We start from the raw sequence: 14,680 nt of genomic DNA on the forward strand, positions 1-14,680 counted from the left end.
TCCCAGGTCCAAAGACCTGGGGAGCAACTTGGTGTTGTAGAGCTCTTTGGGACCTAGAAGAAAAGCGTAATCTCCTAGCTAAATACCCGGGAGTAGGGTTTTGACTGCCCGCAGCGTTTCTGCTGGCTGTCCCACCTCAGTGCTGGTGTAGAGCCAGGAGCACACATCATCCCTGAGCTGGAACCGAGGGTCGGTGGCTGCTTTCCTTAATCAGACACATTATTTAAAACCATCAAGAAATAAACCGTGGGTGCATTTCGACCAACGCGTCTGCAATACAGCTCCGCGGGGCAGACGCAGCATCCTCCCTTCTGCCTTGCAACCACCGTTTCCCTCATCATTCCGCGTTTTCGTAGCTTGAGCTCTTGGATGTATACGGCAGTAATGCCTTCCGTGCCGTTACACGCACCACCGTATACGTTACCCGTCCCCTTTTGCAGGGGGATCACCCACACGCTCGTGGCTCAGGCTGCCCGTCCATCCTCATCCCACGATGCTCCCACCAGCAGTGCACCACTTGATACTCAGACCTGATTCTTGCCCAATTGGAACCTGTATTGATTTTTCCTCTCATTTCTCTAACTTTCCTTAGCTGAGTACCATGAAAAACAAAGGCTAAACTCCCTTTTTTGCTTGCTTCCCCTGCAGATGCAGTAAGTACGCTCTGCACACCTACCTTCAGGTCATTTGGAGATGTTAAATTAGGGTAACTGGGCTCTCAAGGCAATTTTTTCAGGGCTCCTTCACCTGACCCTTGTCAGCGATTTCTCCCAGCTTACAATCCGAGCTGGGAGGGAAGGATAACCAGACGGAAAAACGCAAACTAAAAGTGCACGCATCTGTGCGTCTCCAAGAGAAATCACTCCAGACACCAGGAGTTGAACGGTATCGAGAATTAACTTTATTAGCAACAGTACCGGATAATTAAGTTTTGTTTCAAGAGGTATTTGGTCTGTAACATGACGGAGCAGTCAGCAAAACGAGCAGAATCTCATCGTACTTGGGACCGGGAGAAACGCATGAGTTGAGGAGAGCAGACCACGGCGCAGGCTCTCAAGTAGGAAGCACTGAAGGCCACAAAGGGATGTTTCGGTGGCCAACACGAGGTTGCCTTGGGTTTTTCAACCACGAGTGACTATTGCATTACCCCAAGTAACGCTCCAGTTGCCACCAGCTGCCCTTCAAGCTGAGGTGGACCTTCACCTGGGTCAACACTGGCCAAAGCAGCCCCTGGCCAAGCGTCGGGGGCTGAAGGGCCGCAAACCTGCCGAAGCGACAAGATTAAGAGCCCGCACGTGCAAAGTCCCGTGCCGTAGAGCTGCTCCTCGGTACCGCACACCCTGTAAATTTTCCCCTCCTGTCTGGATTTTATGTTTAAATAAAAATCAGCCATAAAGCAAAACTGTGCGTGCATTGCCAACGAGACCAAACTAAACACCGGAAAGGATTTCTATAAAAAAACACCCCCACCACCCGCAGTAGCTTCACTGCTACTCGGTCGAGGAGGAGATGCCGAGAGAGCATCCCACTAACAGAGCATCTGCTCATAACCCAGACTTAAAGGAAGTATTTTCCATCGATAGCATCCCTGAGGCATCAGCTGCAATGCCAAGTTATACCATTACATCCTTGCTTACCGGTTCACCCCTCCTAGACCATAAATCCACCCAATTTGCGAAAATAAATACAATAATTGTATTAAGTCCAGGCTGCATTTGCACATGGAAGCTTAAGTGACTTTAAAAGCCAGTCCTCTCTGGGTGGGCCATCTTTTTGGGTGTCACAGTGGCTCACCCCTCCGAAAGCATCTGGAGACCATATGCCGCCTGTCTACCTAAATTAATCAGCTTTCTGCTGCGAACATCACATCCGAGCCCCTCTAATACTTCTCCCCGGCTTTTATAGACCTTTCTCAGCGCAGAATAAAGGCACCTTAAAAACCTCAGGTTGGGACCACTTAGCATTCTGCCTCCTTTGAGGTACGGTTGCAGATGTGCAAGTTGGCATCCCCAACCATCACGCCGCGGTCACAGCAGGAGAAATGGTCTCCGGCTGGCCACGACATACAGCCTTGGCACTAGTAGCACCGTGCCAGGAGGTGGATGATCCTTCAATTCAATCTTAACTGGAAAAATTAAAGCAAGCAGAAGTCAAAGTGGACAGGTTTCCCTTATATATGCTTTTTTGTGGCATGAATTTATGAAATCCCCGCCTAAATGGTGCCCTGCTAGCCACTTGAAGGTGCTCCAGGGCTCAAATTCCCTTTAGCCCAACACCACCATCACAGCTGGATGAAGGGTGATGCCCCTGAGACCACCAGAACACTGCAGGGCTGAACTCGCAACAATGAGGCAGCAAAACCCAAGGTGCCGTCAAAACCCCCCCAGTTTCAGCTTAAAACCAGCGTGGTGGCACCAGCAAGCCACCCTTGCCCACCAGCACTGGGGTGAGGGACAGGTTTCCTTGTGACCCCCAGGTGCTTCCCTGAGCTCCCTGGGGAGGACAAGACTTTTTTTTTTTTTTTGGTCCGTTTGCTCCGGTCAAGGTGGGGAGGGACAAAGGTCTGACGGGACATCCCAAGCACAGGGGACACCCCTTCCCAGGAGGAGGGCTTTCCCCCGGATGCGACTCACCCCCAACCCAAGACAGGCAGCCTGCCCCAAAACCACAGCGCGCCTGGCTTTTTGGGGGGGAAAAACCCAAACCTAAGTACCCAAACAGCAGCGCCGCAAACCGAGGGCATCCCCTGCAGCTGCTCCCCTACACGAGGTGGACAATGAGAACGGAGCAGGCGGACCCCACGGCCAGGCCCAGCATGAGGTAAAACGTCATCACCACCCCCGCCGCCTCGGCCAGCTCTTTCGGCACGATCTTGGGGCCGTAGATGATGACCAGCGTCCCCAGATAGCCGTTGCTCAGCCCCAGCAGCACCGTGAAGACCACTGGGTAGACATCTAGGTTGAAGACCACCGTCCGGATGTGAGCCCGGGGTTGGTAGTTGCTGAGGATGAAGAGAGGGAGGAAGACGGTCCTGAGGAGGACGAGGGCGGGCAGCAGCTTGCTCCTGGGGCCGGGCACCTGGATCCAGGCGGTGATCTGCCTCCCGCACCAGTCGGCAAAGTTGTAAAGGAGGAAACTGGTGAGGGGCGTAAAGTACTTGGTGCTCCACAGGCTTCCCGAGGACTTGCTGACTGACTCGATGTTGGAGGAGAGAGAAGGGAAGATGATGATGGAGATGAAGAAGACGTAGAAGAGGCAGAAGCCGAGGAGGGCAGTCTTCTGCAGGATGGGGCGGAGCGGGGGGATGCTTGTGCTTTTTGCGAGGAAGGAGGTATTTGTGGTGCCTCCTGCCTTGGCCTCAGCCTCCATGGAGCTGTTGGGCAGCACAGTGGCCAGAGACGGGCTCTGCTTCAGGCTGCTCATGTAATACCTGGAAAAAGAGAAGGAGGGAGATTATTAGCCAAGTGTGTGTGTGGAAAACACAGAGATTTGGAGAGCGAGCAGGAGAGAAGCTAGCGACACAAGGACGTCCACTGAACCCAGCGAAAGCGGTTGCAGTGACCCCATCACACCCCCAGCTCCCGCCTCGTACAGAGAGGTGACCCTCAGGGACCCACCACCTCGGGGATCCCTTTACACCCTCGGTGGTTCGCAGGGGGGACCTACCCCATGCAGGCATTTGGGGGGGCCAGGTGGTCTCGGGGCTTGCAAGCACCAACAAGACCAATGGGTCATGCACATCAGCGCCTGACACTGCAGATATGGACGCCCTACGGGGACCCACCTGGCCAGCTGCTTCCAGATCACAGAATCACAGAATGGTTTGGGTTGGAAGGGACCTTAAAGATCATCTAGTTCCAACCTCCCTGCTGCGGGGGGTTGAGATCCCGGCTCTCTGCTGACTTCACACATTTTGGAAGCCCCGGCGCCAGCACCCCGCTCCCCCCCGGGGAGGTTTGCCAGAAACTCAGCACGTGCTGGGGCGGGTGCCCAGTTTCGGTCTGTGGTTTCGGTCAAATGGGGAAGCGTGGCTGGCGGCGGCACAGCACCGGAGCACGTGGGGCGCGGGGGGGTGGGATGGCGGGACAGGGACCGGCACAGCAAACATCCCGTGGGTCCCCCCCAGCACCCCAGCTTGGCATCGACAGCAGCAAACCCTCCCGAGCCCTGCTCGCGGGATGCCCGTGGCAGGCTGCTGCACACACCTGGAGTACTCCAGCCTGGGAAGGAGGAGGTACACCATGATGCAGATGACGATGAAGATGTCGGCGGTGAGGAAGTAGGCCAGGGCGCTGTCCGTAACATCGGCCGCTGCCGCCAGGTCTATCACGGAGGCGATGGCGCTGATCGTGCCGCCCATGGCCTGGCCTGCATAAGGGACCAGAGAGTCGGAGCTCAGCGCCCAGGGCACAAGTGAGGGACATCAAGGTGGCAGAGAGCGACGCACAGCACCTCCAGTGAGGAGGACTTTGATGCAGAGGACTTTGACCCACCACCTCATCTCCATTTCCACGCCTCGCTGCAACACAGCTATTTGTAGGGCTGCATCACAGCCCGGGTCCCACCCTGCATCTGTTCCAACACGGCCACAGCACCGTGCAAGGGTCAGGATGGGACCCGACCCCTTGGGCTTGCACGTGCCCAGTCCTGCAGAGAAGGTCCAAACCCTGCCCAGAGCCTAAGCCTGGCTTTCCACCGGCACGTATCCAACCGCCTCTTTTCTGCACTCCCCCAGACGGGGACCCAGGCCACCAGCAACAGGTACGTCATCTTGGGGATGCGCTGATTTCCCCCGCTGGGCTAAACTCATTAAAACACTCCTGTCGCAGCCCCGGGAAAAATTTCTCTGTCTTGATTTTTTCCCCATCCCCTCTTGGTTTGTCAGGCGTTCCACAGCACATTTATAACGTTATCAAACCTCCAGGGAGCTCATCACTCATGGCTCCCAACGCGCCCCTCATCACTCATGGAAACGCGTGGAAACGCTGAACAGCAAGGAGGAGACAATGCACAGTTGAAGATTCCCCCAGCTGCAAACAGAGGAGCTGAGGGACATATCTCCTTCCCCCCTTCTCCCCGCACACAACAAATAACCAGGGTCAAGCTGGCTGGAGCTGCCCTGCAGGCTGTTCGCCCTCCAGGCAGGGATGGTGAAGGACCACCGCTCTCCTGGCCTCTGCTGAGCCCTCAGTGCTTTGGTTTATGGGTACTCACAGAAATGAAAGCTCATGTGACCGAGCCTGTTTTTCCTTCAGCAACTTCCCTTTATCTTTAAGGCAAAGTTAAGTTTCTAAAACAATCCCCACATGACGAAACACCAGACGCAGGAGGGAACGAAAACCAACCACCCAACCACAGAAAACCCAAGAGCACGATCCCAGCGGGACGGCGCGGCTGAGGGACACCAACCCGAGATCAGCGCCTGCAAGTTCTTCATGGGGAAGAGGCTGCTCAGACCGAAGATGCTGCTGGTGAAGACGGTCGAGGCGCTGCTGATGACCACCACGCAGCCGATGGTGAGGGCAAAGAAGCCGGTGGTCCAGGCGGAGGTGTCGACCTTCACCAGCATCGTGATCACCAGGAAGACGACCAGCATGACAAAGAGGGAGGACAGGATCCGGACGCTGGCGGGCACCCTGGGGACAAGGGAAAGGAGAGATTCCTGCGTGTAAAAGTGTAACGTGAAGGTGCGATGCCGAGGACACCAACTCCCGTGCTGTGAGAAGGATCAAAGAAAATAAAGAAAGGCGGGGGGAGCTGAGGAATAAAAAGTAATGATTTTTCTAGAAGCCTTTAGACGTTAACTCTGCGATTTCCAACTTTTGCCATCAGCAGGGCTAAGTCTGAGCCCAACCGAGCTGTAAACACCCATTTCTCCCAGAAATCAGGAGCCATCCGCGTCGCTGCAGCGACGTACAGCGGCAGCTACAAAACCTGCCTGGGAAAGGTGGCAGGCTGCGTGAAAGCAATCCCAGGCACGTCCCGTCCCTCCGAGTTAACGAGTTGTTTGAGCACGGAGGTCACCTATTACCCGGCTGGGAGACTGGGTGGGCTGGCCTGGGGGCAGGATGGAGGGGGCGAGGAGCACACAAACACACTCCTCTCCGCCTGTAGACGGAGCTGGATCTGGGATAAGGCACGGTACAAACGAGGGGAGGCGGCTATTTTAGATTTTAAGTCGAGCTTGCAACGAGGCACAGGTGGTCCGTTCCTTAACCCAGCTCGGTGGCTGGCAGGACCAGAGCAAGGCATTGCTCTGCCTGGATGAGCCCAGCTCTCCTCAGCCGGTCCCCTGGTGACAATGATGGCATTTTTAAGAGGAAGCTGGAGAACCGCAGGAACGACGCAGGCAAAAGCGGGGAGAGCCACAGCTAGCGCACCCGGGACCGGAGCAGCGCTTACTTGTTGACGAGCAAGAAGTTTCCGATCAGGCATAGCACCGAGGGCACGGTTGAAGCGATGGAGATGTAACTCTCAAAAAAGTTCTGCCGGGGAAAAAAAAAAAAAAAAAAAGAAAAAAAATAAGAAAAAATGGTGAGGGAGGAACACCACGTCAATCTCAGGTCCTAAATACAGCACGGTCCAGCATGCACGGGGAGTGACGATGTTGCACTGTAGCATGTGTTGCAAAGCTGCGCAGGACAACGGGCAGTGGGAGCGGGACCCTGGGGCTTTTCAATTCTGCAACAGCCCTGGGATATCCCAGGAAATTATGGACATAACAAATTCAAAAGCAAAAATGGTGAAGGAAATACCTGAAACAAGGAAGTCTGAATTTCTCCTGCTGGCTCTGGCATCCTGGACAAACCCCCTGAACATTTCAACCTACTTGAGCTCCATGAGGGCTGGTTTTTATAAATTGGGACACAAAAGCGTTAATATGATTAGCCAAGAGCCTCGAAAGCCCACGACGGCTAGCAAAGCCGTGCATCCCTCTCCACGCAGAGTGAGCGGGACACCACACCTGAGAACTTGCTTGAGCAAAAGCAGCCCGAGTGAGGACACGGGGACGTTATCTTCCCTCCCGGTCTCCCTCTCTGCGCACACGAAACTCATTGAGAAACTATATTGAGACTCAACGCACGCTTACTCTGGGGACTCGTATACCATCCGAGCAAGTCGGCTGCAGCATCAGTCAATATTCCCCAGCCCGCCTCGCCCAGGGGTCAGGCTGGGCACGCAGAAAGCAATAACCACAGCAGAGAGAGAGAGATTTCTCTGCCAAGATTGCAGCCAAGCGCTTACGTTTTCAATCCATTTTCTGTATCATGCCGTTAAAGTGTGTCTGCTCCATCTCCTCCCCTCGAGGTGCTTAATCCTCTGTTTTTTCTGCAGGAACCTCAGCCAGCAGGTAGGACGACGCTCGCAAAGAGGATGACCTACATATCCACCCCCATCGCGATCGGCTTTCATTTTCTGCAGTTACCTAGCTACAGACACGGGGCCGCATCGCGTCCGAGCACGAGAAGGCACTCGGCACGTTTTCTCTGCATGTTACTTACCTTTTTTTTTTTTTTTTTTCAGCTTTACATCGTAGTCTTTTAATCAGTTTACAAGCACGTTCGTTTATTCTTCCCTATCAGGAGCTTTACTGTAAGCGACGGGAAATCTAATAATCGCTCCTAGAGGGTCCATACAGATGGAGACAAAAATGCCTGCACGCACAGCGTCGGCTTGGCGAAGCAGGAGCCCCAAAGCTCTACGGCCATATGATGAATTACAGGAGAAAAGACAAAGCAAAACGCAAAGCTGGCTGCTAAAACTAAGACTTATTTGCCAACCTGCTTAAAACAAACCCTCAAACCAGCCCGGGGATATTTAATTACTTCCAAATTAATCTTCTTTTTCTTTCGAGGAGGAAAAAAGACTTTATAACGCTTTCCACCAAACAGAAGTGGACTTGAAGTAATCCAGCAGAGATGCTGCATTTTGAGCACCACGGGGAAACATTCATTCATCCCCAGCAAACGTGCTCACACCAGCGGTGGGCAGAGGACTGGGCAAGTATTTAAGAGACCGAGGAGCCTGCAACTGCACTGGGAGATTTTACCACGGCCAAACCCTGCTGGAAAAGAAAAGCCAAGTAGAAAGGTTTCAATCGCTGTTGTTCCTGCGAAAAAGGAAAGCCCTCGCACCGCGTGTTTAATGCGGCAGCAGAATGGCTGGTGGCAAATTTAATCCATGCCCGGACCAATGGAAAATATCGGGCTCCATCCGCATCTCACCGCTATGCTCCTGCTTGGTAGGTGTTAATCCAGCCCAGGTGGTAACTCTTCTCCCTGCGTGGGTACTCCCACCCACCACAGACATGCACATTGTTGGCTACACAAGTTGTACCTACTACTTCTCCCTTTCTGCTGAGCCCTCCCCGACCGGCCAACTCAAGGACCAAGCGCCCCACCACCGCCACGGTTTTAAAGGAGAAATGTCGATGCCGAAAGACTGTCACACCTTTCCTGGCTAATAATAAATAATAATAATAATCCACAAAGCAAACCCGACGCCTGCCTCCCACAGAAGAGGGTGTCATCCCTCAGTCGCAGAGCCAAGGTGCGTCACGGAGGTGTTTGACCCTGTATTAACGACAGCATCTTCAAACGCGCTGCCGTGATGCACAGCACACACTCGGTACCTTAAAAAAACCCAAAACCCAAACAAGAACAAAGCATCACGGTGGCAAATTAGTCACCGGCATCGGCCAGATTTGCCGAGATGCCTTTGCAAAGTAGTTTTTATTCTGCTCCAGCCTGGACTCGGCAGCCAGGCTCCTGCCGGGCTGGAAAAGCAATCCAGGCCCACGGCGGCAGCTGAAGGCACCGGAGCGTTACCTGGAGCACGGGGCATGAAATTAGCAGCAGCGAGGAGCCTGGAGCCAAGAGCAGGCTGCCGGGCACAGGCACATCTTTCCGGAGCTGAGCTCCGTTTGTAGGTAAGCCTACAGCACCGTAGCTCGCCATTCCGGGGCGGAAACGGGGCCGACTGTTTATTTTTGATCAGACTCGACTGCCATGGAAAAGCCAGGTTGCTTTTCACCGGAGGAAGTAAAAAGCATCGCGGCAGGGCCACGCAGAAAGAGGAGAAACATCTTTTCAACAAACCGATGGCTGCTCTGGCCAGCAATGCAGCTGTGCACGAGTTTTTAGGAAGAAGACACCTAGTGATACTTATTCCACTTGAAAACTTTTTTTTTTTTTCCCCAAGAACTGCCTTGGATAAGCCTGAGGCAGAAGTCACGAGGAGTGGGTGGGATGCAGGGAACGTGGGAGGACGTCATGCTGCGTGCTGGCGGAACACCCTTCGCCCCCCCCTCCCTGAGCATCCTCGCTAGCACAGGGGCAAGCATTTGTGGTCTTCGGGCACCACGGGGACTTCGTCTCCATCAGTTTAATCCACCCAGTACCTCAATTTACACCAGCACGCCGGTACTTCAGCGTCCTGGTACAGGTGCTGCCGGTGACACTCTGCGTCCTTCCCATCGAAAACACAGCCAGCTTAGCAACTATTAGAATTAACAGCCGTGGATACTGTACTGGTGTGAGAAATCAGAGAGAAAACGTGGGTGTCACACGTGGCTCTGTGTTTATATAAAAATAAAATGTGCCCAAACCACCTGAACAAGCTCGGCAACCGGAGGAGGATGGGACGCAGCCTCATCACGCTGACACTTTTTCTAGCCACAAAGAAATGGCATTGCTTTGTCAGGGGGGCACAGGGAAGTAGTCCTGCCGTGGCAGGAGGAGCAAGAGAAGGTGGCTTTTTGGGGGAGAGAAAAAAAAAAAAAAAAAAAAAAAGAGGCCATCCAGCCTGCCACCCCAAGGCCTGCCCATCAATCGTCCCATGACAAGCTCCTCATCCCATATGCCAAAAGCCAGATGTTTATCGCTGCAAGGAGATACTCCGGTCACACCTGCCAGATCTTGAAGGAAAAGCAGTAAAGCATCCAGGGAATCGAGACTATCGCAAGCCCACGCGCTCCAGGGCTGGCGTTCCTGCAAAGCCTCGCAGCTGCCTCCGAAGGGCGTGCTGCGCCAGCCAGCGCGAGGGAGAAAAATGCCTACAACACGTTCGATGCCTCACCACAGGGCCAGAAGTTCAGGGCAATTTATGTCCCAGCCCGCGCGGAGCTGTGGCCGAGCCCGGCTGGGAAAGCGCAGAGGCCTGAGGGGTCCTGAGGGCTCACCAAGCATGAAGTACAAAAAAAAAACCAAAAACCCCACAGAGATTTTTACCTTGCACCGTAGAAATTGTCCTACGAAAGGCAGCCTTGCTTATAGGGCAGTTAAAGCCAAATTCTTTAAATGCACTTCAAATATAGGTAAAAGACAGACCACAAAGTGCTACGCCTTTTAGTTTTAAGCACCTTTCTCGCAACTATTTGTGCTCCCCAAATAAACCACTAGCCCTGGTTTGCAGCAGGCAAAACTCCAGAGCGTGTTCACCCACCTTCTGGGGGAGTGGAGGGGGAAGAAGAGCAAGATAGGAAGGAAACCAGCTTTTTTTTTTTTTCTGCCTTGAAAGCAGCACACTCACCCGCAGATCGGACGCTGCCTGTCCCGCCGGGCTTGCCTGATCCGAGCAGTTTTGCAGCTTGTACATCCAGTAGTGCTTTGCTGTGATGAAAAAATTCCAGGGCAGTAGGGACCCGATGCCCAGGAGGAAAAAAATAATGTAGGCCCCATGTAAGCGGTCGCTTGGCTTTTGCTGGCTGTACCTGTTCACCGAGGGCTCCTCGATCAGGGGCTCTTCGTCCGGCAGAAAGCCGCCGGCTGCCGGGTGCATGGCGCCGGTGCGCTGCAAAAAAACACTACAAAAAACAAACAAAAAAAAAGATATTATCGTACGAGGGTTGCAAACTGTTGCTTGAAGTCGCTGTGTGCGGCTCCCTCCTCCTTCAGCCTGCAATCGCCCAGCAAAGGCCGGATGAGTGAGCTGAACCGGCTCGGCACGGGGACGGCTGGAGCCCCGAAAGGCACCGGAGACGCGACCCGAGACACGGTTCAGCCATGGCAGCGCCCGTGTTGCTATCCATAATTAATAATTAACCCGTCCCCGCGGCCTTGCAAAAGCAGGAAATCTCAGCTGATACAAGGCTCCAGAAAAAAATGAGCAGCTTGTAAACTAACAACGCCATCGGGCTTTGCAGAGCAACCTACTATAAACCAGTACAACGCCAGCAGGCCTTCTAAAACGCCTTGTAAACCAACGCAACCGCCAGCAGGCTTTGCAAAACGGCTTGTAAACTAACACAGCGTCGTCAAGGCTTTGTGAAATGACTCATAAACGAGCGTAATAACATCACCGGGCTTTGGACGACGCCTCGGAACCTGTCGCGTAGCTAACGCCAGCCCGGCGGGCTGCGCAAGGCACGCGTAAACCACCGCGGCAACGCCGGCCGGGCGGTGCGAACAGCCCGCCCAACCCCCGCAGCACCGTCAGGCTTTGCAAAGCGCTTTGTAAACTCTCGCCGAGCCGCCCCCGGGGAAGGGCCGAGCGAAAGGCCGGAAATCAGGGATTTTGCAAAAAAAAAAAAAAACCAACCAAAACCAAGAAACCCGCTCAGTATGAGGACGGGCAAGCACAGCATCCCTCCCTCCCTCCCGCCAGCCCCGCACGCCCGCTGCCCCCCCTCCCCAGCACTTACGGGGGCTCCGCACCGCCCCGCCGGCTCCTTCCCCGCCGTGCCCGGCCGCCCCGCTCCGCCCCGCTCCGCCCCGGCGGGGGTGGCCTCTGCCCGGCCCCAGCCCCAGCCCCGGCCCCGGCCCCGCGGGCGGTGCTGCGCGGCGCGGAAGGGAAGCGAGGGGCGGTGCAGCGCGGCACGGCCTCCCGCAAATCTTTTTCCTCCTTTATCTCTGTTTTTTTTGACCGCCTTTCCCCCTCTTTTTTTTTGTTAAAATTCCTAAGCCTGGCGCCACTCCAGCTGACCTCTGGCAGATGCGCCCCCCCCCCCGCCCCCCGATTTTAAATCAGAAGCGCTCGCTTAAAATCGGTGTTATTCACGGCCTGGCTCCTGGCGTGGGGCTAACAAAAGCTTGGGGTTTGGTGGAGGGCATCAAAGCCTGAGGGCATCAGCCCCTGCTGGGGTGGTGAGGGTGGGGAATGGGGAGCATCTTGTGGAGAAGGAGGGACCCCAAACCAGAGCTCCTCCTCCACTCACTTTGCTTCCTGCAGTGCCTCATTAGGATGAATTTCACTCTAAAGTCCTCAATTTCCTCCAAACTACACTTTATACACTCACCTTGATGGCACCAGAGGGCTATGAAGGAAAACATCATTAGCCTTCTTCCTCTCCTCCACTCTTCTTTCCCTTTTTTCTTCCCCAAAGAGGGGTTTGGCTCCTCAGCATGTGGGCAGCCACACAGGAAAACGTTAAGCTGGTGGGGGCCCAGCTTTTCTGCAACTCCACTACACTCAGAGATGCTTTGCCAATTTGTTTGCACTTGTGTTGGCAATTAGTGGAGTTTTACATCTCACGTTTCCTGCTGCCAGCTGTTTACCTTTAGCCTTCCCCATCTCCAGTATCCAAGGTAATTATAACCAACCTGGGTCTCTTCCTTGCTTTTTCCTCCATCGCACCTGTATCCAGCTTTTCTTCATCAAAGCAAAATAGTCTCCAATTTTTGCAGAATGCCCCAAGGTGGTCTAGTCTGGATTTTTCTCCACGTACAACTGCCTACGAGACAAACGCAGACGGACCCGGAAACCTCACCTCCCAGCAGCACCAGTGCATGCACAGCTGGCCACTGCCTGGGAGCCAGGGCCGGCCACCAGCCATCTCCAGCCTCTCTGAGCCTTCGAGAAGAGCAGATCAGATGGCCTTGGCCACCCCGATGTCAAAATAGCCCAAGACACATACACGCTCTATATTTCCCCCCCCGCCCCTTTTGCGAGCAAACAAGCAGAAGCACGCGACCAACCCACCGGCGATGTGCTGAAATGGAAAGGCTTTAGAGGAGCGCATGGGTTTCTCTCTTGAGGTTTCTCCTTGGGATTTTCATCTGCGTTGACACGGCAGGCTGGGAAAGCACCTGAGGAGATGGCGCAGCCTATCCGAGTCAGTAACCCATCAGCTCGGAGGGATTTGCCTGGTATTTCTGACCTGCTGCTGTCTATCATGTCAAAAAACCCACTGCTGGAGAAGAGCCTCGGATCACATCAGCACAAGGGACCGTGACAGCCGAGCAGGGTAAACAAAGCCAGGCCACGCTTAACCGAAGCCGTGACGGCCCCTCGAGTCAGTATTACCCACACTCAAGAGACCCTCCGCAACGCAGAGATTTTAGGGACCCCCACATGCTCAAAGTGGGGTTCGGGCTGCTTCTCTTCCACCCCAACCCCACATACGGCGCTGGTTTGAAAGCAAGGCGAGCTGTACCGGAGCAGAAAGGGTTTCATGGTTACCCAAGGAATACCGGGCATCCCATAGTGCTGCTTGCCCTCGCTGCACTGGAGGTATAACGGAGCAAAGGGCAAAGTAATGGTTAAGAGATTGAAATTTGTTAACCAGGCTTTACAGAGCAGCTCCCCCCACCCCTCGGTACAGCTTGCTGCTGTACGGAGCGGCTCACGGGAAGCGAATCGTAAAATCCAGCGGGACTAGCCCAAAGGAAATTTCCTAAACACGCAATGGAAAAGTCAGAGAGACCCTGATGTGGGCTGCTCCGGTGCTGCCGGGCATCCTTGCTCTGGCAGAATAAATCTGTCAACGCTTAGAGATCGTACTTTGAACCTGTCACGGGGACTGAATTCAATCTATCGGCCTGAGCCAGCTTAATTTTAAGGGGAACGAGCAAAGCGAGTGTTTCAATATGAGATCATCAGATGCAATCAGTCACCAGTTGGCCAAAGCTATCCACAGATGAGGGCCCTTGGAAGGATGGGTTAGCGCAAAAGGTGCCCAGTGAAAGCAGCTTGGGAGGCTGAGGTTAAAGGGATGAACGTGCAAAGAAAAAGCTATCACTTCTGAGAAGGCATCTGCCTCAGCATCGTATCTGGAGCTGGAAAGCCCAGCCGGGAGGGGTTTGCGTCTTTGCCTGGCTCTTGTGATTGCTGCAGTGACAGGGCAGCAATTTTCTCCCCATTGCTTTCACCGGTCGCAGGATCCCCGCACACCTGCCCGCAGCAGGGACAACGCTGCCGTCTCCCGCTGTCACCTCGTCCCCATGAGCTGGGCGAGGCGAGCGGCCCGGGCAGGGTGGGCAGAGGCAGCGGGACCCTCACCTCTCCCTGCAAACCCTTCTGGCTTTGCTCTCCCCTGGCAGAGCCGTTCCCCCCTCCCAAATTCAGCACCCTGGTCCAGGTCCTTGCTGGAAGGGGCACCGCTGTCTGCAGGGCTGGCAGATAATCCCTCGGGGAAGGAAACGCACCGCTTGGGACGGTGGCTTAGCCCACGGGGACACAGTTGTAGCGTTCCTCTCCTGCCTTGTAATCACCCGTGCGAGTCCAAAACAAACCATAAATCAATCTCTGCAGCTTACCTCCATTAGAGGCTCCGACAGCAACATCCTCCCGCTGCCGGCCTTCCTGCGGCATCCGACCCAAAAAACAGGCTGGGGGGATGCTGACGGGGATCCCCACGCTGCTGCCGCTGCTCGAGCTGGACCCGAATCCCTGCAGATGCTAAACCCAGCAGGAACTGGTGAGTGATGAACACGAGAGGAGAGAGCAGATTGTTTCTTTTCTT

The 14,680-nt window shown here is 54.5% G+C and overlaps 1 protein-coding gene across 4 annotated transcripts; it reads right to left on the minus strand.

Moving 5' to 3' along the window:
• Positions 1–878: 878 nt before the first annotated feature.
• Positions 879–11,705, minus strand: SLC29A3 (solute carrier family 29 member 3). Of its 4 annotated transcripts, none has more exons than XM_054832562.1 (6): positions 11,642–11,699; positions 10,531–10,804; positions 6,403–6,485; positions 5,410–5,636; positions 4,206–4,368; positions 879–3,430 (listed from the first exon to the last, which is right to left on the minus strand). In XM_054832562.1, the coding sequence occupies exons 2-6, from the start codon at positions 10,777–10,779 to the stop codon at positions 2,761–2,763; spliced, it is 1,392 nt and encodes a 463-aa protein (XP_054688537.1). In that variant the 5' UTR covers positions 10,780–10,804; positions 11,642–11,699; the 3' UTR covers positions 879–2,760. The 4 variants fall into 4 exon arrangements, with proteins under 4 accessions (XP_054688537.1, XP_054688540.1, XP_054688539.1 ...); XM_054832565.1 differs by having other exon boundaries at positions 6,756–10,804; positions 11,642–11,693; XM_054832564.1 differs by lacking the exon at positions 6,403–6,485 and having other exon boundaries at positions 11,642–11,705.
• Between the last annotated feature and the right edge of the window lie 2,975 nt (positions 11,706–14,680).

This window comes from Grus americana, chromosome 7 (assembly GCF_028858705.1).
Source record: "Grus americana isolate bGruAme1 chromosome 7, bGruAme1.mat, whole genome shotgun sequence".
Lineage (NCBI taxonomy): Eukaryota > Metazoa > Chordata > Aves > Gruiformes > Gruidae > Grus > Grus americana.